The sequence below is a fragment of the Gymnogyps californianus genome, chromosome 2 (genome assembly GCF_018139145.2).
Source record: "Gymnogyps californianus isolate 813 chromosome 2, ASM1813914v2, whole genome shotgun sequence".
NCBI lineage: Eukaryota > Metazoa > Chordata > Aves > Accipitriformes > Cathartidae > Gymnogyps > Gymnogyps californianus.
Genome location: NC_059472.1, coordinates 100,380,979 through 100,407,028, shown reverse-complemented (window position 1 = coordinate 100,407,028; position 26,050 = coordinate 100,380,979). Strand labels below are relative to the sequence as shown.

At 40.2% G+C, this 26,050-nt stretch overlaps 2 protein-coding genes across 2 annotated transcripts in view; both read right to left on the bottom strand.

Moving 5' to 3' along the window:
- The window catches only part of CDKAL1 (CDK5 regulatory subunit associated protein 1 like 1), a 430,322-nt gene extending 421,711 nt beyond the window's left edge, over positions 1–8,611 (bottom strand). Inside the window, exons 1-4 of the mRNA XM_050891512.1 lie at positions 8,549–8,611; positions 6,717–6,754; positions 4,938–5,101; positions 2,084–2,196 (exon numbers count right to left, since the gene is read on the bottom strand). Coding sequence (XP_050747469.1) covers positions 2,084–2,196; positions 4,938–5,101 — 277 coding nt within the window. The 5' untranslated portion in view covers positions 6,717–6,754; positions 8,549–8,611. The remainder of the gene's footprint in view (positions 1–2,083; positions 2,197–4,937; positions 5,102–6,716; positions 6,755–8,548) is intronic.
- Positions 8,612–13,795: 5,184 nt separating this feature from the next.
- Positions 13,796–26,050, bottom strand: part of E2F3 (E2F transcription factor 3) — a 43,711-nt gene continuing 31,456 nt past the window's right edge. The window contains exons 2-7 of the mRNA XM_050891547.1: positions 25,894–26,005; positions 23,385–23,604; positions 22,648–22,806; positions 19,733–19,847; positions 16,781–16,919; positions 13,796–16,077 (exon numbers count right to left, since the gene is read on the bottom strand). Coding sequence (XP_050747504.1) covers positions 15,812–16,077; positions 16,781–16,919; positions 19,733–19,847; positions 22,648–22,806; positions 23,385–23,604; positions 25,894–26,005 — 1,011 coding nt within the window. The 3' untranslated portion in view covers positions 13,796–15,811. The remainder of the gene's footprint in view (positions 16,078–16,780; positions 16,920–19,732; positions 19,848–22,647; positions 22,807–23,384; positions 23,605–25,893; positions 26,006–26,050) is intronic.

Below are 26,050 nucleotides of genomic sequence, written 5' to 3'. Positions count from 1 at the left end.
AAAATTACTATGTAGGTATTCCTGTCCCAGCTACTGCAACTTTTATTCAGTTTTTAGTTCTCAGTTTCAGATTCTAGATGTAGACTTATTTCTATTCTAAAGTTATGAACGCTTAATTTTCTAAAAAGAGAAGGCATCAAAAATTTTAGGTAGCTCCTTCCTTCACTGCACTCCGTCTTTCCTACATTTCTCCCAATAAAGTTACAAAAGCATAGGACAGCCATCCGAATCTTGACAAGCCAGAAGCAGCTTCTGGAACACTATGCATTAGAGAAATTAAGGTAAACAGAAGTTAAATTTAAAAAAGCCATAACAAGGCAAAACTGAGAACTCATTTGTAGTCTTACACAAACAGCTGTCACAAATAAGGCTTTTTGGACCAGCACTCCACTTGTCTGTGAAAAGAGCATACCTACTCCAGAGTTGCACTACTAATTAAAGAATCACCAGGGTTCCTGTCCTGGTTTCGGCTGGGATAGAGTTAACTCTCTTCTTAGTAGCTGGTATAGTGCTGTGTTTTGGATTTAGTTTGAGAATACTGTTGATAACACGCTGATGTTTTAGTTGTTGCTAAGTAGCACTTATCCTAAGCCAAGGACTTTTTCAGTTTCCCATGCTCTGCCAGCGAGGAGGTGCACAAGAAGCTGGGAGGGAGCATAGCCAGGGCAGCTGACCCGAACTAGCCAAAGGGATATTCCACACCACAGAACATCATGCCCAGTATATAAACTGGGGGGAGCTGGCCAGGAGGGGCGGATCATGGCTCTGGCATCGGTCAACAGGTGGTGAGCAACTGCATTGTGCATCACTGGTTTGGGGTTTTCTTTTTCCTTCCCCCCCCCCTTTTTTTTTTGTCATATTCCTTTTCATTACTATTATCATATTTCATTAGTAGTAGTAGTATATTTTACTTTAGTTATTAAACCGTTCTTATCTCAACCCATGAGTTTTACCTTCTCTCCCGATTCTCCTCCCCATCCCACTGGGAGCAGGGGGCGAGCGAGGGAGCGGCTGCGTGGTGCTTAGCTGCTGGCTGGGGTTAAACCACGACAGTTCCCTAAAATAGTTCAGCACTCGGATAATTCAGTATCTAGTTTCTACTTAGATAAATACAGAAAGATCAACTGCAAAAAAGGAAAATGAGATGTAACTGTTTAATGACATCACAAGATGTTCAAGAAAACAAACAAGTATTTTGTGAAATCAGGAATAAAATACTTCTAGAAAATGTCATGAAAGACAACTTTGCAGTCTTTCAGTACAAGCAAGACGCAAGTTTAAATGCAAGACAGACCAAAACTTGAATTAATGAATAAAATTTGAATTTTTATTTTGACTGGTCATAAGCTACAAAAAAGTATTCAGATAATAATTCTCCATTGAAACATGACATCAATCTATGTTTTCAGCTTTCTACAGCTTTTCTTTCAACACGTTTTGCATTAAGGAGATGAAATGCGGCTAGCACAACCACAAGTTTGGGCTTTTTGTTCAGGTTTGGGGAGGCAGAACAAGATGACAGGGAGTGTTTCAAAGTATTTGGAAGGAAAGGAGAAACAGCATTTTGAGCTCTTCTGAATGTACAAGATACAACCCTATATCATCCCATCTCCATCATACTGATTGTCCCTCCCAAACAAAGCATCATTCACATGGAGTAGTTCACATCAGCTCCAGCAGAAAATGCACACATCACACTTCCTTCCTCTCTCTCACCTTGGTTCCACCAGTTACAATCAGACAACCAGCTAGATTTTCCCCAAGAATTAATATCTTTCCCTTCCACTCTTATGAAAACTTTTCAATTAAGTTAAGCAAGCAAAATGCCCACAAAAGGCACTGCATGACATCTGTTAGATGGCTGCCCTGTCAGGAAAACCTAACCGTTCTGAAAGCACTCATCTTGTAATCGTTCTGCTTAATGCCAGGAGAACACTTTACCTCCTCACCTTCAAATCAAAAAGAGATCAAAAGGCGATTTAAAAAAGTGTAATTAAGACTAAGAACATTTAATGACAGGTTGACAGCTCTGAACATTCACCCCAAAAAAACTGAATTATCAGACAAGTCGCCATATTGTTACCTGTAATTTTGTATCCATATGCAGCCAGCTGTCCAGCCATATATTCACCATCCGAATTATTGTGAGAACATCCCCATGTACGAATCCAGATTTTCTGAGCACCAGGAATAATGCTGTTAAGTAAAAATGAATGAAAAAGGCAAGTTAGAAGATGAACAAGCTTCCCCTTTTAGCCCACTGAACAGACTCAATTAATTGTAATTCTCCAAATATAAAATAAAACCTTCTGTTTCCCACTGTGCTCCATGCCTCCACAAGCAGGCTGAAGATGGACAACAGGTTGGGAGGGAACATGGACAGAATAGCTGACCCAAACTGACCAACAGGATAATCCACGCCAGATGACGTCATGCTCAGCAATAAAAACTGGGGGTTTGGTCTTCCCAAACTAGCCATTGTTCTGAGACTGGTTGGGCATCAGTCTGCTTGTGGGAGGTGGTGAGTGATTGCTTTTGCATCACTTGGGGTTTTTCCCTGCTCTTTCCTTCACTTAAACTGTCTTTATCTCAACCCATAAGTTTTCTCACTTTTGCTCTTCCAATTCTCTCCCCGCAACCTACTGGGAGGAGGGGTGAGCAAGTGGCCGGGTGGCTGCCCAATTGTTGGCCAGGGTCAATCCACCACAAGTGGCAAGAAGAGAGTTTTAGAATGGAGAAGGTACAAGAGCTGTAGGGTAAGAAGAGATTCAGTACAGTGCAGTTATATTTAAAAAAAAGAAACCAACCAACTAACTTTCTGAAAATTATCGTATCATTTAACAAGTGACCTTCAAGTGACTGCCACCAGCAAACAGACTGTTAGAGCAAAACTGCAACCTTTTGATATTATGGCACCCATTGATTATAGTTCCCTCCATACAAGCCATCTTTATAAATTCTTAACTTAAGCCTGCCACCAGCCACACTAACATCTGAAAACTCATATCCCAACCTTTCTGGGCTACAGAAGGAGCATGGCAGCTGTGCACCATGGAACTAGCACACACAATGGTTTAAAAACCAACAAAAATTTCTGCAAGAAGCTCTCGTTGAAACTCCTGGGATAACTGTGCCAATGAGCTAAAGATGCCAGTACGAGAATGACAGACATCCTGGAACACAATCCCTTGCCCTGTCCACATCTTTTTTTTTCTTCCCCCTACGCTTCTTTTTTTAAAGATACTTCCCCTAGCTAGAAACAGAAATTTCTTGATGGAAGATTAATAATCATTACGTAGACATGTGCAACATGTTGCACATGTACAATGTATTTAGACTTCTTACTGTCTAAACAACATACATTCAATGTGCTTTGTTGGGTCAAAAACACTAAAATACAGCCTGTTAGATAATATATAGTACCTGAATACTTAGGAGAATGGAGTGCTAGTGTGAAGTATCTATAGACCGCCAGTTCAGCTGTACATACACTCCTGGCAGAATGTGGTCAATGCACCTTTACGGGGCTTCATAAAAGGTGCATTGTTATGCTTATAATATCTCTTTTGAACACTAATGTAAAACCAAAATTTAATTTCCTGTGCATTCTAGACATATTTTATTTTCATCTTTACAATGCAGGGAAATTTCATCCACCAGCTTGAAATTAATGGGGAAAAAAAATTAAAAATCCAGATCTCTGAACTGCAGTAGAAACAAGAGTCAATAACTGGGTTCACCTATACTTTAATCAATTCCACTGCAGCAGAAAGTTGATTCTGTTCTTATGGGAATCACAAGAAGAAAAAATGCAAAGATACATTCCATAGTTATTGCATACTATTTCCACTGAAATAAAACAGTAAGTTCAAAAGAAGTTTCACTATATCACTTGCAGGATGTACATACAAAAAGTACAGCCTTTGGAAATCCCAGGTTCCAGAAACCACGTGGAAAGACTGAAGCAAGGAAGACGTATCCTTGGTGGAAGAGGATCAGGCCAGGGAATACTACAGAAAACTGGACATACGTAAGTCCTTGGGCTCAGATGGGATGCACCCACAAGAGATATGGATGTACTGGAGACAGTCCAACGAAGGGCCACGAAGATGATTAAAGGACTGGAGCATCTCTCAAGAGGAAAGGCTGAGAGAGCTGGGACTGTTCAGCCTGGAAAAGAGAAGGCTCAGGGGGATCTTATCAATGTGTATTAAATACCTGAAGGGAGGATGCAAAGAGGACAGAGCCAGGCTTTTTTCAGTGGTGCCCAGTGACAGGATCAGAGGCAACGGGCACAAACTGAAACACAGGAGGTTCCCTCTAAACATCAGGAAACACTTTTTCACTGTGAGGGTGACTAAGCACTGGCACACGTTGCCCAGGGAAGTTGTGGAATCTCCCTCTTTAGAGGTATTCAAAAACCATCTAGGCACTGTCCTGGCCAACTGGTTCTAAGTGGCCCTGCTTGAGCAGGGGGTTTGGACAAGATGACCTCCAGAGATCCCTTCCAACCACAACCCTTTTGTGACTCTCAGAATTTTGTTTATATTTCTCATTCCAGATGTCAAAAGGCTACTGCAGGATTGCATTTTGAAGAGTTCAGCTTCTATTTAGGTAATTAAGGTGAAAGACAATTTTTCAGAAATGTTTTACACATAAAAGCTTAAGTACCAGGAACCATTTTTCCCAGTCTGATCACTCCATTAATCAATATCTCAGTCATAACTGATTTCTACAGAAAGTTTGTCTAGGACAAGAAATTTGCTTCGGATTATTATTCATTATCACTACATTTTATAAACGCTATTTTACTCATTTTTATCTTGTATTCAGATTTTACATTATGAGATAATGAAAACTTCCACCTTATTTTAGAAGCTGACAGTGCACACAAGATATGAGAAAAGCAACAAGACAGGGTTGATGAAAGAATTTACCTGTCACTTGGGGGATCATCATCTGTCTGAATTTTTTGTGAATTGCGTTTTCGCACTTTTGGCAAAACATTCTTTCTTGCAAACTGCCGATCATGTGGTTTCAAATCTTCTGCTGACACAATATCTTCAATATCTTCAAGCACTGAATCACAGGCAGCAGGCATCTTCAAGAAGCGTTAGAGAAGACTGGTATTAGCAAGCATTTGAATACAAAACCAAGGCCTAGTATTTACTGCATATGTTCTCATAAAGAAAAGTTAAATATATTTCTACATATACCTGCAATATATCATACATATGAGGGATATTGAGCACATAAAAACCATCAACTATCCAGAGATATTTCCTGATGCCCTCTTCCCCTGAGATCTCAAACACAAGCAGGGAGAAAGCCACAAACCATATAGACTTTTTTTTTAAATAACCTGTACCTTGTCATCTTCTAATTCAGAAAACCTGCATCTCCTCTGACATGACATACCCAAGATACAAGTATTCTTAATCACGTCAGGCATCACAGTGAAATAATGAGTTCACATTACGTGACAGATACGCTTCCACTCACATCACAGAAGAATGAGAGATAAAGCATTTGAGTGCCTGTTTCAGAAGCTGTTCTGGCTCTTTTATTTGTGTGCTGAAAACAGGTGCACAGTATTTCAATATGTCTTCATAGTCCTTTTGAAAAACAAACCAAACTGTTCTTAGAATAGGCCTTTCATTTGAATTATTTCATTCATCAGGAGAGCAAAATAAAAATTCCTGTCCTCAGGTACAAGATGTTAAATAACTACACCTTGCTAAATATAAAATAGCTAGATTATCATCTGGCTCATATAATATACTAGAAAATCATTAAAAATCTAATTATATGTTCCACAAGAAAGTAAATATATAGGCATATATATCTCCCAGCAGATCTCAAGATCCAGATCAGTTTTCAGGAAAGCAAAAATGTTATTTGCTAAAGCAGCCTATTAAAAAAAAAAAAGTTATTGCATTAATTACGTGCCTCACTGTGCTGTGTGTAATTCTTAATCAGAATAAATTCTGATTTACCATTGGAAACTTGCTTTTGTACATGTCTGAACAGTTTACTAAGGAAATGACACAAGGCCATTTTACAGAGTTTACAGGGAAAATATAACACTTTCCTAACTGACTGTGAAGAACAAAACAAATAAGGCTTTGATTTCTTTAAAACCAGATTTCAGGAACAGAAATTTCAAGCTACTGGCATACAAAAATACTTTCAGATGTTGCAACTGAATTATTCAAGAACATAAGAAGTTAAACACCTGTGCATTTTCCCAGTATGAGTCTATCAGTCAATCTTGCAAAATATACTTCAAAATAAAACTTCATATAGCCTGAACCATTACACATCTGCATTTAACTTAAAAAGGAATATAATGATGTCACAAAGAGGATGCATCTGACAAAGATATTTAAGCATTTAACATTCTTCTAGATCAAAAAACCCCAGGATCTATAAAAAATGCGGCAAAGGACGAATAAAAATAAAAAGCTGTGAAAAATCTAGCAATAAAGAATATTGGGGGGAGGTGACATCCCTTACACTATTTTTTACCACTAACAATATGTACAAATAGGTAAAGTTATCAACTCAATACAGGGAAGGAAAAAAAGGTTTTGATTTGTAGTTTTTTCTCTCTTCCAGAAAAATATCTGATATAATGGAGCAGCTGGAAAAACAACAAGCTTAGTTTATTTCAGTGACCCACAAAAGAAAGAATACAGCCAAAATAAAATTCATACCTTTTTAAGCAAAGTCTAAATCCTCTTGGATAATAATCCTGGGGAAAAAAAGAAAAAAAGACATGGCATGAACAAGCAGAACTAGCGGACAGAAAACCACGAGTTCATGTTATTGTCCAACAAGCATTCGTTCTCCCCTCACAGAAACATGTTTCTTGCTCAGTTTAACCCCAGCCAGCAACTAAGCACCATGCAGCCACTCGCTCACTCCTCCCCACCCCCCAGTGGGATGGGGAGGAGAATCAGGGAAAAAAGTAAAACTCATGGGTTGAGATAAGAACTGTTTAATAACTGAAATAAAATATTATAATAATAATAATAATTTTAATGAAAGGGAAGATAACAAAAAGAGAGAGAAATAAAACCCAAGAAAGACAAATGATGCACAATGCAATTGCTCACCACCCGCTCACCAATACTCAGGGAGTCCCCAAACAGCAATCCACTCCCCCCCGCAGCCAGCTCCCCCCAGTTTATATACTGGGCATGATGTTCTATGGTATGGAATATCCCTTTGGCTAGTTCGGGTCAGCTGCCCTGGCTATGCTCCCTCCCAGCTTCTTGTGCACCTCCTCACTGGCAGAGCATGGGAAACTGAAAAAATCCTTGGCTTAGGATAAGCGCTACTGAGCCACAACTAAAACATCAGCGTGTTATCAACAGTATTCTCACACTAAATCCAAAACACAGCACTATACCAGCTACTAAGAAGAAAATTAACTCTATCCCAGCTGAAACCAGGACACATCATTAAGACTGGGTACACATGCTGACTGGCTGACAAGGTGGAACTGTAGCCACATTTTTCCTGTCCTTCCCTGAGCAGAGTCACTAATCTTTTTGTCCTTCTTTTACAGAGTCTTTTTTGTCAAAGTCTGATGTATTTACGTTCTTTCAGACCTTCTACAGATTTCTGTCTTCAATCAGGAGTTTAAAATTTTGAATGAAAGAAGGGAAATAGATTAACAGTAAATTTTAGCTAAAGACATTCACAACTTTTTTTTTAAATTACAAACACAGTAAAGTTTTTTTAGAACAGATTACTTGGTATCTGCACTAGTTCCATATGCATGCAGATCTGTTCTTCACAAGCAAATAAATAAATATAGATTCCTGCGGCTACTCTGACAGATTGAGTGAAATAAGAAGCAATAACAAAATTAGAAGTTAACATATTCCTCTTAGGCTGTCAAGTTGTACCTACAGAACTTTATGTTTCTCTTTAAAAAATGAATGTTAGTAAATAAAAACCAATACAAGTGTCTTTAATGTCTTGACACAAACAAAACTTCCCTTGCCCCAGTCTATTTCAGTCACCCCTCCTTGATCTTCTTGCACATACCAAGAAACTACTACTTTCCACAGAGAAAACTTCCATCCAGGTGGAAGAGGACTGCTCTTTCCTCTATTTACCAACAGGTGTCTCCGGTAAAGCCCCGGGCTTTTATCCCCAGGCTTACACACAGCAGAAAAATGCAGCATTAATATAAAATAAGACCGACCCACCGCCCAGCTTGGCTCACCTCAGGGCAGGCTTGTTCCGTGCCCGCGGGCAAGCGGCAGCCTGGCGCGCAGGCTGACCCGGCCTGGAGCAGGGACGCCGCGGAGCCCGGCTGGGCTCGGCCTCCCACCGGGCTTCCATCCCGCTGAAGGGCACCCGACCCCCGAGCACCAACCCGGCCGCCAAAACCTCTGGAGGTTCCCGCCAGAGGGGTCAACTCCCCCTCCTGGCTTTAACGCGGAGCCCAGGGGAGGCCCCACAGGGGACGGGAGCATCGCGTGGGAGGGACACCGGCAGAGCCGGGCCGGGGAGTGGGGGACTCGGCCATTACCTTCACAACCGGGCGGGGGAGAGGGGGGGAGAGGGGCTCAACAGCGAGCCCCGACACTCATCTCCGACAGACGCACCACCGCCTCAGCTGGGCTCCGCCATCACGGCCGCCGCGCCCCGCCTCAAGCTCCCGCGCGCGCAGCAGCACCGCGACGGCGGCCGGCAGGGGACAAAATAGTCCGCCGAGCTCTGCGGAGCAGTTCTCGCGAGAGAGAGCGCGGGCTGCACCGCCCGGTGGGGCGGGGCGGGGGCGCCGGGGTGGCATCGCGCCCGCCGGCGGCCTGGGCCTGCCGGTCACACTGCGAGAACGGCGAGGTGTTTGACAGCCGGGCCGGTGTCCCCGCTCCTTTCGCCGATGGACTGCCGTACGTGGGGGAAGAGCAGAGCTGAGGCCTATCCGGAGCTGAGGGCGGCGGCCGCTAGGGCCGTTGGAGCCCTGACGGGCCGCCCCGGCCCTCGGCGGGGGGGCGGGAGGGGGGAGAAACGGGGAGCGGTTTTGCTTCCTCCGCTCGGGGAAAAAATGGGGGGCAGCGGGGCGCGGCCCTGCCTTCCTCCCCTGGAAGCCGTAACGGGCTGGGCCGGGGCGGCCCGCCGGGCCGCCGGCCGCGGGGCCCGGTGCCGTGCGGGAGGTCGCCTGGGGTCGTCTCTTCGGACGGCGGCGGTTGAAAATAGCTGCGGGCTCCTCGTCCTCGCCGCCCTCAGAAATAAGAGGGTGCCCGTCGGTCCGTCAGCGCCCCTGGGCAGAGTCCCGCTGCTTTGGCCGGAGCGCTCGAGTCGCTTTTTGAGGCTGTGGTCGAGAAGCGTGGCTGTAAGGACGTGGGAGCTGGGATCCGCACGGCATCGAATTGCCAGGCTGCTGCTCCTGTTGTACTGGAAACATCAGATATTGTGAAGTCGTAGAGCTGAAAATGAAATTTCCTCCAGCAGTGCTCCGTGGCTGTGTTTGAAGTGCAAATAACCAGTGCCCGGGCATCCGCTGAGCACCAAGGCCACAGGTCCTCTGCTCGAGTTTCCCAAATCCTTGGAGACTCACCTTTATTTTAATTGAAAAATAGGTCCAGCAATACGTATCCAGTTAAAACAGTTGGATTCTGATGTATCTGATCCAAATGAATGATGAGCTATTTACTCCTGTTATGGCAACAACACTTTTTTTATTTTTAATCACTAATTTCTTCAAAATACAATGCTAGTAGCAGCTTTTCTGTTTAGTCTGGAAGACATTGGTCAAAATATTTAATATGAGATGGCTAATGTTTCTGGCATTGTTTTCCTCCAATTTAGGGCTAGTAGCAACTTTTCTGATTAATATTTTAGAAGACATTAGTCTGGGTGTTTAAACTTGGATGGCTAAAGCTAGGGCTCTAAGCAGACAGATTGTTAAGTGTATAGTTTCCTTGTTGATCAAAGTGTTATAGAGGGTGAGCACAATATTATTGCTTTGTTTTTAATATACATAGTTAACCTAAAAAGATTATTTATATTGCATCTCTAACATTTATTTCATTTTGAGGTAGCCAGCTTTGGAATATAAAAATCACCATTTCTTGTAATTCCATTTCAAACATTACTCTCTTTAGAAGGAGCCTTTGGAATCATTATTTTATTCTCCAGCTAGCAGATTATAGTCTCCCTGGAACTGGAGGGAGAGTGAATGAAAGCCCTGAGTGTATTCCATAATAGGCCTATTGGTCTGCTAGCAGATAAAACTTGGCAACTTCTACCTATGTATATCACTTCCCCTCCCCCTCCTTTTTGTGAAAAACTGGTGCTTATTTTGTCACGCATATCTGACAGTGTTCACAGGCAAAAAAAGGATAACAATGAGAACAAAGTAACAGGAGAGATTTGAAGAGGAGAAATGGGACAGAAAGAAACAAGCACTTCATTTAAATCAGTCTTTAAGAACAAATCATTCTAGGCAGGACTGAGCGCTATTAATATCACCCTGGCCTCATGACAGAGTCATTGTTACAGCTTAAGATACATTTGCCTTTGTGATTGGTCTTTGTTTAAGCACACAAGTACTTTTCAGAGATACTCTCAGTGAGACACTGAGTGATGTGTAATTCATTATTTTTGCAGCATTTTTATCCCAGAATAGAATGGAGGAAAACATTTTAAAATCAGTAGTCGCATCAATCTATTTCAGACATCCTCCATCATAGTATGGTGCAAATAGTCCTTAGTATGTCAGTAAGTAATGATATATATATTACCAATCAGTATTTTAACTGCTTCTTGATAAGGTTAGCGATTCTCTTCCTTTTTCTTTTCAGTTTCCCGTATTCAGTTTTCTAAGTATTTCACATGCAGTCCTTGAATTAAATTCTCTATTCTGGGAGCACTGCACTGCACCGCACTACCCCACAGTTATGTTGACTAGCCAAGTGTTACCTCTCTGGTTAAACAAAACGGGGCAGGCATCAGTGCTGTTTTATGGTTGACTAAAAGAGCAAAGCACAGATAGCCTGCAAGACATATCCAAAAATCTCCAGATGGCCAAGACTGACAAAACAGTACTCGTTAAGGGGAGGCAGTTTGCTCCAAGAGGAGCTCCCAGGCAGGAATAGCCCATGAGTCCCATACCTAGTGACATAAATAGGCCACGCTGATCAGTTTCAGCATGATCCGGCAGAGTCCTTACTTTGTCCCGCTGCCAAGAATTCATAATATCAAGCAGCCCTTGTGCCAGCACAGTCCTGTTCAGTCCTAGGATGTAGCCACAACATGGAAGGCACTCTTTAAGTGCTTTTGAAGCTGACAAGTCTAAATTGCTTTGTAGCGTATTCGTAATAACAAATAAAGCTGCACACAGACTGCTGGTAGTGCAGCAGGTAGCAAGGGAAGCAGATGATTCCCTGCCACATCCTGACTGCAGGAAGAAAGCTTATCTATACCCACCTGGGAAAAACGCTTTTTAAGAGACAGCAGCTGACGGTACAAGTCCCAGTACTGGCCTTCTATAGACTGGCAATATACATGCTCCAGTTCCTTGAATGTCCAAAGAACAGCTTTAGAATACATCCTTTCCAAGTTGCCTGCATACCTTACTTCCTACTCTTCAGGGGTGGTAGACTCAAAGACACCAGCCTCAGGCTGGGTTGCCATCTTAAGTCATTACAGGTTTTGCATGAGTAGGTAGTTGGAAAATACAAAAACTACTAGGCAAATACAATACAAACCTCAGTTTTAGCTCGTGGTTAGTAGAAGATACATCCTTAGAGAGCATCTCAACTAACATCCTTAGGGAAGGGAAACAGCCAGGGAAGTGAGGGCCCAATTTTTACATGACAACCTTATTCTCTGATAACTAACATGCAGTTCTGGGTGGAAAAGTAAGTGGGAAGGCATGCAGGAAAAAAAAATGGAGAGTCCTAAAGTTAGATACACTCTATTCCTGCAATTTAGGAGAATCTGGCTAGTCATTTGTCAGCAACGTTCAGCGCCACTCAGAATTGATAGCAACCCATTTTTTCTGTTAGATATGATGCTTTCTCCCTGTCAAGTTCTAGAAAGAAAAAAGTGGGTAAAGAAACTCCCAAAATTACTAAAGGCAAAGCATTCTGCTGATCTTTGCTTAACTGTAGAGTAATATCCAGGCAGATGTTGCTTCAGCAAGAGAAGCAAAATGGGGAGACGAATTCTACTTGTTTATGCTTTTGTTAATATCACTCCATTGACTTTGCTATACAGGCTTTTGATTCACTTAATCTTGAGAATTGTTGGCTCCAGGAACATTAATGGCATTGTGCATTAACTGTGTTACATACAGAAAAAATTGGCATATACTGCTAAATGTGGTGCTTCTAAACATGTAGCAATGTCTCATGCTACAAAAAGTACCTTACGTATCTTTCATACTTTCTACAACAAAAATGTCCATGTCTGCATCAAGAGAGTGGTGTAATTTACTCTTTCAGGTATAAGTCAAAAAGAATAGAAAGTGATGGTGTGTGTCATTTGTAGGTGGATGAGTTTTCACTGTAGGTTCAAGGGCAGGAACCCCCCTTTTTTTTCCTTTTTTTTTTTAAACTCCTCTCCTGCGTGTGAAGGAGTGTGTAGTTGCCTATCCTTCAGGCCGGTTTTGGCAGATTTCTCAGAATCCTTTTCCATCTGCTGGCAGCCAAGGAATGCCGCACATACAGGCCCCAATAAAACCTCCCTGAAACTAATATTTGTACGCTGAATAACGTTGAGGTACGCTGTGCTAGCTCAGGGGAACAGAATTAAGTATTTTAACTGGCTGGGTTTTTTCTCCTCCAACTCAGCACATCCAAAGTTTGCAAAGCAGATACAGAAAGCAGAAGGAAGAGGAGAGAAAATGACATGAAAACTGGCAATCAGTAGCAGATTCTAGAGGCGAATAAAAAGGTGCTTATGGCAGCCATAGAACAGAGAAACTGAGAACAGGCCAGGGAGCTGTGACAGATAGGACAAAAAGAGGACATTTATTGTCTTCTCTGCTTCAAAGGGAGATTAGAGAACATAGTCCTGTAGCCCTCCTTTATTATTTATTGGGAATATAGACGAACAGAGGATCTTCACTGTAATCTTCCTTTCAGTATTGCTGTGTGCAGAAGTTAAGAGTGTGGACAGGTGCATAAAGAGATAAAATAGTAGCCTTCTTGTGTGCAGGGAAGATGACAAGAACCATATGACTTGCTCAGAAGTGTAACATTTAAGCAAACAACCATATTACTGTGATTTTATTATCCTGATAGTTTTTGCATCTAGAAAGGTGCAGCACCAAGACCAGAAAGGGAGTACAAGTTTGCAAATGCATGTCTGGTGCAAGACACTGTTGGAGATGACTCAAGTAAACAGAACTCCTTTTCAAAGCTACTATAGGAGACTTCTGGAGAATTATCAGTAGAAAGGTTAAACAGATCCTCAACAATTGCTTTCATGTCATTTAATCTTAGAATAACTCAATTTCTATGAAGTTTGCAAGAAGTCTGTTCATAATTCATATGGGGGGATAAATAAAAATAAACCCGTGTTATCCCAACCTCTGAATCTCCTCCTATGTCTCTTTACATGTGTCTTATTCTTGTTTCACTCTGGCTTAAAAAAACCACACTGAACTTGTTAGCATAATAAAAAAATGGGATTGAAACATATCTGGTGTCAAATGAGTGTGAGCACTAATAATGAAAATAGTAACAGCTAGGTTCCAAGAAGCAGCATGGTGGGCACCAAAAGTAAGAAGAATGTAAATAGCTGTATACAAATCTAAACTCTTTAAAAAATCCTTTTTATTGATTCATTACCATACAAAATTTATTCAAATTACATCCATTTGAAGTGGTAAGATCACAGCTAGAGAACAGGTCATCCTTTAATAAATCTATTTACAAAACTCACCATAAAAGCTTTTTTTGTTGGGTTTTTTTGTGGGTTTTTTTTTTTTTTTACAGTATTTTACAGAGGGGTTTTTTTTAAACTAGCATACAATGCAAAGCTAAATTAGATTAGTATTTTGCCCACGCACATTGGGACAAGTGTTTAATTTGTACAAAAAAAGATGGTCTGCATTAGTCTTCATTTTCTCTTCCCCCGCAAAAGTGCCCCTTTGTCTCGCAAATCTTCATGCTCACACAACTTTTACTTTCCTCTTCCACAAGACGAAAACTTTAAATACTACAATTTTATTTACAGATCCACATCTAAAAAAACTCTTAAAAAATTACAAACCAGCTAGAAAATATTCTGGCAGTGTTTACAAATTAATTCTATTGTACAAAACTGCTAGATAACTAAAGTGTGAGTTGAGAACATATATCAACTTAAATACAACTGCTGAATGATCTATGCACACATTTGTACATATAAACACACACTTAACACTGTTTAACAGTTCTTTATGTGTTGCCCTTTATACATTTGTTATATTCCAAAACTCACACAGTCATACAGTTTTCTTATTAGTACTGTGACTTCTTGCCTTTTCATGTGTGAGCTTTCATAGCAGCAACTCAATGGTACCAGAAAACCTGCATACATAATATTCTACTACAGTACAAATAGTACTAATTTTCTGAGTATGTCAGATAAGCACAACAGTAATGCAAACAAAAGGATTATATGGGCATCATCTAATCAACATTACATTAATTTAGCCCAGAACATGGCAACATATTTTACACTCAAAAAAAAAAAATTATTTAAGACTTCTTAGAATTCCTCTCACGTTCAAAAAATAAATATTGGTACTATACTATACTACCAAAGATCTTCAAAAAATAAATGCAATTCAGTTGATGTGGTACTTACAGTTATGTACTTTGGAAAAAAATTAGTTCCATTTTGCTGGCGAAGAGAATTATAAAAAGCTGTAAGCAGAGGAAGCTAACCCACTGAGATAAATATGATATATTGAACAAACAAAGCTTGGCATAAGTGTTTTCCATAGAGGGAAAAACCCACAGTGCATCTCTAGTAGGCACTTAACACAAAGCCCCACTTAGTACCACAAAAATTTATGTACCAGTTCTAATGCACACTGGGGGCAGTAAAATTGAACTGTGCATCTTCGTTCTAGTTTAAAAAAACAACCAACAAAAACTACTTTCACACACACACACAAGCATTTTTAAAAATCTGTGATTACTACGAGAAGTGGCAGAACTTTATACTTTTCAATATTTGCAATATACACTACATTTACAGTGTATTTTTTTATTAAAAGCTTTTAAGGACGTAAGTATTTGACCTCATAATGAGACATATACACAGCTCAAAGTGAGCATTATGACAGCAATTTAAACATTCCCACAAGTAGCTGAAGAATCAATCCCATTTCACGCTTTTGCATTACTTCATATGTATGTTCACTGCAGGTACAATCCATGTTGTGACACTCAAAAGACATGCATTCTCTGCAGAAGGCACGACCTGAAATACTATTATAAAATTGTTATTTAGGACTAAACCAGTTCATTGAGCCCTTCTCCGTAAGCCCACTTGTCACGATAAGCAGAGACTGGGGGAGGGTGAAGACAAAACATTTATGGTCACCTGCTTGCACTTGCTGACTCACAAGGCGCTGGAGCTCAGGGTCAAGGAGAAGGCCTCACTGTAAAAGCCTTCACTTCCTGTTTATAGTATTTTACGGAGTATTTAATTAAAATATCAGCACTGTTCGAGAGCCTAGTTTATTTAATAATGCTATTTTATAGTAAGTAGGGGACAACTCTGAATGATGGCAGGTTTTTTGATTCCATTAAAAACATGATTTAGACATGGACAGCATTTAAGAGAATCAGCTGTATATAAATTCATCCACCAATGAAGGAAGCTTCTCTAAATCATAAGCATCAAAGAGGTCACTGATGCCTTCTTCATCCCCAAGGCTCAGCAAATAATCTTCCTGAAGCAGAGGAGGCAGCAAATTCACAAATGGTCCTTCAAAGTTTGAGGGAATTTGGTCCTCGGTCTGCTGGAGAAGGTTGGCTGGAGAAGCCAATGGAGAGATTGTTGCCATATTTACTGAGCAGTCACCTTGTCCTGAGTTAGCAGAAGCCACTTCTGTAAGAGGAGAGAGAGAAAATAAAAATGACACATTTAATCTCATCAGAAATATCAGACACAGATCAAACAAAGTACCCACTGCATAAAGGGCCTTTCATAAAGCATCATTTCAACAAAAAATGGCCTCCATATAATCTCTAGCTTGTTTTTGATATGTTACAAAGGGCTACTCAAAAATGCTCATGTTGCTATCACCACTGACTTTTCTACTAAAAAATTATTTTACAAGGTTTAAACAACTACTGAGGAAAAAAAAAATTAAGTGTAGTGGGAGTGCCCATTTTTCAGTGGAATTCATAGTCAAAGTGAAAACTTTCTAGGCAACAGATATCATCAGTGACACTGTGTAGCTGCATATACCCATACACAGATTTCTGTCTCTTGTGTTGAGGCGAATCTTTGCTGCTACTGTCCTATTTGAAAACGCAAAAGGAACAAAATTGTTTCTTTATTCAATATTGCATAAACTTTTGTTACATATAATATGCAAATAGGAAACTTATTTTAAACAATTGATGCAGAGGAAAACATATTTCCTGCTACATAAACCAGAAAGGCACAGTGGAATATTGATACCTTAGCTTTTCACTTCTTAGAAAAATAAAGCCAAAAAATAAGAGCTGGATATCTGAAGTTCAAAATGAAATCTTGAATGAGAGCATGAAGGAAGGCCGTTAGTATTACAAAAAAATAATTTTACCTTTGGAAATGGTTTTGGAAATATTTCCATTGTGGTCCTGACTATAGGTTTTCATTGGACTGAGGGCATCGTTTTCCTCTGGGCACAGATAAACTTCAATAGGTCCTTGAGTACTAGATAAATGTATCAATGCACTCTGCTAACAAAACAAACATCAGTAAGGTGTTATTCCAGTGAACACAACAGAATATTGACAATACGGAGTAAATTCTTACTGGAGTATGAGTGTTTGAATACATTTTTTACTAATCAAAAGAACCTGAAATCCCACATGCATTTTTTTTTGAAGATGTGAAAGGCCTGGCTGATGTATCTTGTAGACTGGAAGAGAACATAAAAGCTTTTCCCACTGTCTGTAGTGCACAAATCTCAGAAGCCCACCATTTTATGTGTTGTATCATAACCAGAGAGGTATAAAGGATTGAACTAACATTTTCTTACGACCACAGTAACCTGGAACGTTCCAATGGAATGGAACTATGGGATGCAAGTCACAGGTTTTATTATTATTCATAACAATATTATTAGATGTATTTGTGTAAATGTTTCTGCTTTAAAAGGATGCAAAAACATCTTTCCCACTCCCCCAAAAACCTTCAGCACTTATTCACACTGAACTCAAATAGCTATATGTAAGTTCACCTGTTTATCAGGGAAGTTCTTCTAAATAACAAAAAAAGAAAAGCAGATGCCATTTTCTTCACCCAAACTAGTTTATAGAAGTCCTTCTGCCCCCTCAAGGCAGCAGTTTTGATGGTGGTTCTGAATAACAGGAACTCCTAATTCATCGCAAGAAGTTAAATTTTCTTAACTTTTGCGCATTGATGCAATAAAACAAGATGACATATACGGACATAGAAAATCTGCAAAGTTGCTCTTTGTGTTATGATGGAAAACCATAAATGACTCTGGTTACAAATAAACCTGCTCCAGCTGTATTGCATTAACAGTTTTAAAAAGCATGAATACAGGCATTATATACCTCTTTGCAGACTTGTTTCAAATACATTTTGTTGTGCCCTTCGACAAAGAGTTCCTCGTATTATTTGCATTCTGACAGTTATGTAACATAACAGACAGCGTTTACAAATACAGAGAACAAAACTGAACAGGGATTCCCCAGGGCAGAGAAAACAGTTAAGAGTACTTAGGGCAATGCTATAGATAATTAGAAAAAAGGAGATGGGAAGAGCAGGAGTTGGAGAAGGTACTGCTGAGTGACTGAGGTATGCAAAAAAAGACACTGAAATGTAACTGCAAATCAGAGAAAGAAATAGGACTTTACTGCCTGAAGCTGAAAATTAAATTAATAAGTTGGGTATAGGGGATAAGGGAGGTCTAGGCGCTAATTTTAATGATTGCATGCATCTCTACCTGCCTGATTTCACTGAATTAAAAATCAAAGCATAATGCCTAGGGGAAGGAAACAGGAAAGCAAGCAACAATAACGGTATGTATTTATGGATACTGATAATCCATAAATATATACTGTTTATGCATTGCAGCAAAATGATTTATTCTTCCAAAACCTGCACCTAGGTTCAAAGGGGAAATAAAGGACAAAGGCAGAAAAAAAAAAAAAAAGATGGAAACCGTAATGGGCCTAAGCAAGTGAAGAATAATCTTAGGAAAAGACGTGACAGGGAATCTGGAGTCTGTTCCTGCCCGCCCGGCAGCAGGCAGCCCTGGGCTCACTGGAACCCGCCCAACAGTGGGGATGAAGGAATAATGCAGAGGTATGAACACAACACAGAGGAGTTTGGAGGTTAGCCCTATCTCTAATTGCTCCTTGAGTGAAGAAATTAGGTACACTTTTTGAATCTCTAAAGCAGCGGCTTGTGCAAATTATTTACGTTTGCCCAGCATACTTGGGTCTGTCATAACAACTGGGAATTGTAAAGCAGCACACTTTTTCCACCAAGAGATAAAATCCCAGGAGCAGCTGAATCATGTGGTTCATAAACCATGAGAGGAATGAAGAAAAGTAAAGCTACTCCCTGAGGATATCTTCAAAGAAAAGCCACCTGAAGCATTTTTGTCTGCAATTGTGACATAGGTAAAGGAAGCAGCTAAGTTACCCTAGACAGCTACCTGAGATAAGGAAAAGAAACAAAATGAGGATGAAAGAATGAGAGCCAGGCATCTCATATACAAAAGGTGGCACTCAGAGAGAGAGACTGTGGCTTGAGTAGCAAGGGGCAACAGAAGAGGAACACAAATGAACACAAGCAGCTTCAGAAACATAATTATAATAAAATAGGAAAGGAAATCCCCATCCCCTACAGACTTCACGATAGCAAACAAAAAGTGCACTAGCAGAATGTATGAAGTTTTACACAGATGTGTAAAATCAGTGTCAATGAAGCAAAGATGATAATGGAACAAGGAAGGGCAAGAATGGATTCTACGAGTAAAACACAAGTTTCTACAATAACTGTAATACTTCAGACAGGAAAATCCTACATGAAAATATATGTCTCAATAAATTAGGATATCAGTAATATGAGTCATCAAGATGCTTAAGGCATTGAGTTATCCATGAACTTTATAAGTAAAACTACATAAAGCTAAAAAAAAAAAAAAAGAGCTGAATCTCTTAAGAGAAAGATTTCACATGGTTACAAACAGGAAATTTCAACTGTCAGGGAAGGGCTCTTCTTTACATAAAGTATGGCAAAAGAGAATATCTGTAGTGTGGGTTACTCTGAAGGAAAGCTGGAATTGAGAGAAAAGGAACAAATAACGATTGCTCTGTGTAAATTGATTTTTAAAGTTTTCCATTCCTTTTTTTTAAAAAAAACCCTCTCAAGTTTGTAAGACAGATGAATATAGGACTGTATGCCAATATAATCCAACTTGGGCATCAGTTACCACAGTAAGACTTGCAACACATTTGCTCCATCCGTAGAAAAATGATATATAACCTGGCAGGAAACACCAGGTTCTCCTTACCTCCACTGGGTCAGGCACTTCAAGTCTTGTTTCTGGAGGAGCTTTCACAACTATAACAGTTTGGTCTTTAAGGCCACTAATTTTTCGAATATCTTGATATGTCACATAAGCTAATGTAATCACTGTTAAGGAATTTTCCAATCCGGGTTACAATATATTCAAGACTATTAGAAGAGGCAGAAGTCTTGGACTTATTTTTCCATTTTCTCATGGCTACGTTGCTCTTAGCCCAAAGTTTTCTATTCTCTACACTGGTTGTGATTGCAGTGAAACTGTGAGAACTTCCCTTTGATCTAACAGCTGGGGCCACCACTGAGTGACAACAGGGATTCTCCATGCTGAGTGCTTCTCTCTCTTCTCCTTCACACATGTAAAGCTACATAAGCTAAAGCTCAACAACCTGAAATTACTCACAGACTGCATGAAGCAAAAGTTTTGGTGGTTTGTTTGTTTGTTTGTTTTTTGGGGTTTTTTTGGGTTTTGGTTTTGGTTTTTTGGGGTTTTTTTTGTTTTTTTGTTTGTTTGTTTTTTTTTTTTTTTTTACACACTTGCATCAAAATGCAGAGAGCTGGAAGTCACAGAAAAAACGTAAAGGGATTTACAGGTGTATGTTACAGATGTGCATACACAATATATTTTTGAAGTCATCATCAAAGTCATAATTTCAATTTTCATTTCAGGGGTTTTTGTAAATATTTATACAACATATAAACATATAAATGTATAAACATTTATACAACATTCATATATTTATATAATATAAAATTATTTAAAAAATCTGTTTAAACAACTGCTTTAAACAACTGGACAGTGCAGAAGGTCGATTTCTGCATGAGCACAGAATGAATATGAATATTTTGCTGTTCAACATGAATTTGTCCAAATCAACATGAGTGTTTTGGTGGGTTACTGCCCGGTGGTGCCTCACGTACTGACCCGTGTAACTGAGGTGTCACAGTGCTTTTGGTTCCAAGAACTGTGAAACGGCCACGATCGCATGCAAGCGCTTCCAGCTCTTTAGTTTTGTCATCTGTGAGGTATCTAGCATAATGTTTACGCCATAGAAATAAAAAGCCTAATTTATTATTATACTTTTTGGGGGTGTAAATGTGAATAATTTTGGTAAATGTGTACTGTTACCGTGCAGTACAGCAAGACAGACTGACCAAGCTCAAAACAGCAATACATCTCACATCTAACTTGGACCAAACAGGTCAAGAGGCAAAATTACAGGTCAGCTTTCACCCAAATTGCTTTTATCAAGGCTTTTACCACTCATTTAGTAAGATTTGCAAAGGCAGAGTACAAATCACAGCAACAGTGGCTGTCACTATACGAACAAAGGAAAGGATTGCATCGTTTTCAACTAAAATAACAACAAACTTCATTGCTGTAGCTAAAGGCTCCCCATGCTAATGCTGGGCATATCCCAAAACATTCAAGGTAGCCATCGGTTACTTTCTGATTCTATTTATAAGGGAGACGAGGAAGCACACTACCTTATCGTGAGGGAAAAGAAAAAAAACCTTCAACAGTAGAAACTTCATCTTCAGTGATTAAGCAAAGGAAGAGGCTTGTCAGCTCTGTGAGTATTCAGCAGGTCATCTCACACCAGACTCCAGTGAGGTGAGTGAAAGACAGTACTGGGATGCACTCAGATTCATCCCCAGGTTTCACACTTCTGCATTCCTTCCTCAATAACCACTAGTATTATCAGTAAACTTAGAGTCACAGAAGGATTTGGAGAATACGCTCTCCTAAATCCAAAAGCATGAGGCCAACACACTGCTAATGCTGATCCCTCCTCGCCCATCCCCACGGGAGCCAGCAACGGCAGGGCAGGGATCTCTACCACAGGAATTGGCACTAGAAAAACAGAGAATCATAATGCTCAGTTTTGTCTTGCTTAAATCTCTTCAGGGATCAAGCTCTTAGCTGAAGGCAGTGCTGACCCTACTCCCTATGCCACTTGGTGATCTTAGCTTACATCTCAAAACGTGTACGAAAGCTAGTGAAAAGACAATATTTACATAGTTCACATGCTTTTTACTGACACTCCTGTAGTTATTTCCTATCCTTCAGAACAGAGAATAAGTCCACCTTATTAGATGCTCTTTATGAACTACTCAAAGTAATAGAAGTTTTCACATCAGCTTTTAATAAAATGCTTTCTTCTGCTGCTAATAGGTGGAAAATCTAGTGAAAATGAGAATTGCTTAATTACAAGGGGTATTAACAGCCAACATACCAGAAGTCATATGAACCTTATGCAATTGAGCATTGCTATTACATTAAATAATTTGGTCTAAAATAGACATTTTGAGAGCTCATAAAACCTTTATCTATGATATTCTGTTATAGATTCTCTAACCAGAGGAATCTGAAAATTTGTTGCAAGTGTCAGACTAAACTGACTCCCAACTTTATCTAAATTACAGGCACAGAGAGGAAAATACACATCAGTTTAAATTAAAAAAAAAAAAATTAAGTAATGAGTACACAGACACACACAACTTAACTTAGCAAAGACTTTGTCTGCATGCCTTTATAATTTCTGCACACATAAAAATGGAGTTTGCTCTAGGCTCAAAATAGTCAAAAAAGCACAGGGTTGTTGGATGTTGTCACTCATTAATCACCTAGATTCTTGGTTCTACTCTATGGGAACACAGATGTTAACAGGCTCCTTCATATACCACCCTTTCTTTTTTCTTTTTTTTTTTTTTTTTGACATTCCAGAAGCATTACAGGTGCAAGTGGCTTAAGTAACTTTTATATAGAACGACATTAAAACCCGTTAGCCAACTTCCTGAAATTTCTGATGCTTTGTATCACATTACGTAGAGGAATTCTCCTAGTATTACAGGGCACAGCAAGGAGACTGACCACCTTTGAGGTTTTGGGAAAAAGGATATCTCTGATTCTCCGAGTCCTCCGTTAGCAGCTTGAGGTCCAGGGTGCAGCTTTGGATTAGCTCATCCAGTTTCTTCTCTTCCTGAGTCAGTTCGGTCACCTCCTTCGTGAGGCCTTGACGCTGTGCCAGCATGCCACCGTCCTCTGACAGACTGCAGCCCCTATGGATACAAAGAAGGAAGACACCCCTTCAGCATTTGTAAAACTTGACCCTATGCTATGGGAAAGAGAAGTGGCAGGGTTTTACACTGCAGATCAAGTTCTTAGCCCTTTCTCCCTAAACCTACCCATAGCGAGTCAACATAAACTACGCTTTCCAGAAAAGGCATCTTTTTATCATGACAACGCATTTTGGAACTGCCACCAAGATGGAAAAGTCGAATATTTCTAAGCACTTCCAAAATCTTGCTTCTAGCTCCCCTCTCCTCTAACCACACCCTGAAAAAGACCAAGGAAGGCCGTAAGTAGAGATGTGTACCTAAAAACTTACTCCACTTGCAGAAGCAAATGAGTTAATCCAGTATTCAGACAAAATGCTGGTTTCTAATTTCCCTGACAAATGCTATTTATACACTGAAAACCTGTCTTAACAGAAAAAGAAAGCTTTATCCTGATGGAAGGCATTTTGGATGATTGCTTGGAGCAAAGTGTTAGAATGGAAGGTGGGAGAAGAAAAACATTGCTGCTCTGTGACAGTGAAATCAGCCAGCAGGAATGGAAAAGGATAACGAATACTCACATCCACTGAATGTTGTTTTTGGATTTTTTCTTAATGAGATGGATGCCTTCCAGTACATTGGTGATATCGTAAATCCTCCTTTTTTGCACCTTGAGGACCTCTGCTGCTCTGTTCAAATCTAAGACCCCATCAGGAGATTGGCTCAGCAACTGAATGAACTTCTTTGTAAGAAGACCAAGTGATGTATCATACCGAGTCTTTTCTGAAGGAGATTTTGGAGCTTGGAAAGAAAAGAAATAAAACAAACAAAAAAAAACCCCAGATAAATCAGTTTTTCTCATTTTGGTTCCGAAAGCAGCATCCAGAAATGAAAGGATACATATTACAAATATTTCTTTCATTTTTTCTAAAGAAATCTCTCAAACCTCTGCATTAAGACACAACTTACCACTGGGTATTTATTTGTATTTCAAGATGTACTTTTCCAAAAGTCACAGGTACATGAGCAAATACATACATTTTTTTAAATGCAAATATTTCCATTAGTCTGACGGATACATATAGCAATATTCTACTTAGACTTTCACTATGTGAATTCTTAATAGTATTTTTAGTATCTATTTATCCTGGCAGCAATACCAAAAATTCCCCTATGACTCTCCTTCATCAGGCTGATAGCCAGCTTTCATCAGGGTTTGATTTTCCCCTCTTGTACGATAAGTGTTTCACATGCAATTAAGCAGGACTTAGGTGTACTTCAGTGTGTGAACACAATGACAGATTCCATCAGCGCCAGACTCCACGGCTTACAGAAAACTCAAGTGAATTAGAGACTGACGTAAGATACAATAATCATCATTTCTCCATAACCAAAAAATGCTCAAACTGGGCAAGAGCATCCGCTTCTTCTAAATTAGAAGTCAGCAAACAGCTTAGATCTTACTAGACAACTCGCTGTTTTCATGCACAAATGCAGCATCTCTATACTTAATAGATGCAATTTTAAGAGTTTAAATACTTAGATTAGAATAATTTCTAATTCTAAATGTTCGAGGCCTTTGTGTCAAGGGAAATGAGCCAGCCATTATTAGAAGTCTGCTGGGCTGGTACATCTCAAACCTTTCATTCACTTCAAGTATTATGCAGGATGGATCTTAGGCTAATCTGGTGGTCATTTTCCTGTTTTCAAGGTTCAGGTCCCACATTTAATTGCAGAAGTCAGTCAAAACTGGAATCCTACCTGAAAGCGAACCTTTAGACTACCCTGAAATATTCTGAAGAACATGACTGGTTTTCAATGAAAACCAAGTCATTGCCTGTTTGCAAAGAGAACCAGCTAGCTGTATCTCATTCTTTGGTAGGTTCAGGGCTTGTCTGCACTGGGAAATGGAGGAATATTCATATCACTTAGGTGACCTTGTGAATTCAGAGCAGGGTGGTTTCTGTTTGTTTGTTTTTCCTTTGGGGTTTGGAAAAGAATAAGAGGATCAGAGTGATAAGGGCAAGAGGCTACTTGACCCCCACATAAAATGGCACGTGCTCCTGGTCATGCACCAAGAAGTTCTCTGTACAGCCTTATCAACACTGCAGCAGCACCCTATGCTCTAAATGGTACTGAACTTCTGTGAGAACGCACTTCAATTTAAAATGGACTTAATTTAGCTTAATGAAGTTTAGTTTAATTAAAACAACTGTGGTTAACTTGTCCGCTTTAAGTTCATATCTTCAGCTAATTTCACTTTTCCTATCTGCCTCAATAGAAACAAACACTTAGACTGGTAAGGAAGGACAAGTAAGTACCCCTTCACGTCTCTTGCTCTCCCATCACTACCACTACTGCCCCAGTCCTCCCCTTTGCCTCCCCCTGCAAGCCTAATTCTCCTGCTGAAATCCCCCAAACAAGATGGCAAGGCTACACCTCTCAGTTCCTGTTGCAAGAAACCTACTGCCCGAGGCAATACAGATGTGCAAAAATTAATACTTGCAGCAACTAAGCAGTGGCAGTAATAATCCAGTCATATTGCAGGGAGAGAAGGCAGCTCACAGCCCACAAAAAGCATTTAGCGTGCAACGCTGCTGAGGCATAGCTACCACTCTTTGCAAATCCCTACCTGGGGGAAGAAGCCCTGCCAACCAGCTGCTGTAACTTTAGCGGGGAAGGAGGAGGCTGGCCTGATTAGCATTGCCTAATAACTGTGCATTTGATCCCATCATAGTACCTTCGTTCCTCAGCATCTACCCCTCCTAAGCATCCCCAACTTCATGTCCTTGGCTGAAGAGGAGGTCCGGGACGGAGAGGCTGCAGGCTGCCTGGCAGGCAGAGGGACAGACCTAGCAGCCAGGAGCCTCTGCAGCCTCTCAGCAGCTCTGCACCAACCAATGCACGCTGCAAACTTGCTGTCTGCTGCCTGGCTGTGGGGTTGAGTATGTTGCATGCATATCCAGGTGAGGATAGTAATAAACACACTCTTTTAGCTAGGTAACGCAGCCTGTTGTACTGGTTCGCCCTGATCTCAAGCTAGTAAAATAAAAAAAACTGTGCCATACAGCGTGTTACAAGTTCCCTTACTTTTTGGACTATCTGGACTTCTTGTCGCAGCTCTTCCTTTCCCCTTTGGAGTCTTTAGTCCTTCAGCAAGATACTGGTGGCCACTTTCTCCTAGCTCCAGCCTTCGTTTTGCCTGTTAAAAAAACAATTTTTTTTTAACTGATGGATTGTTAAGAAG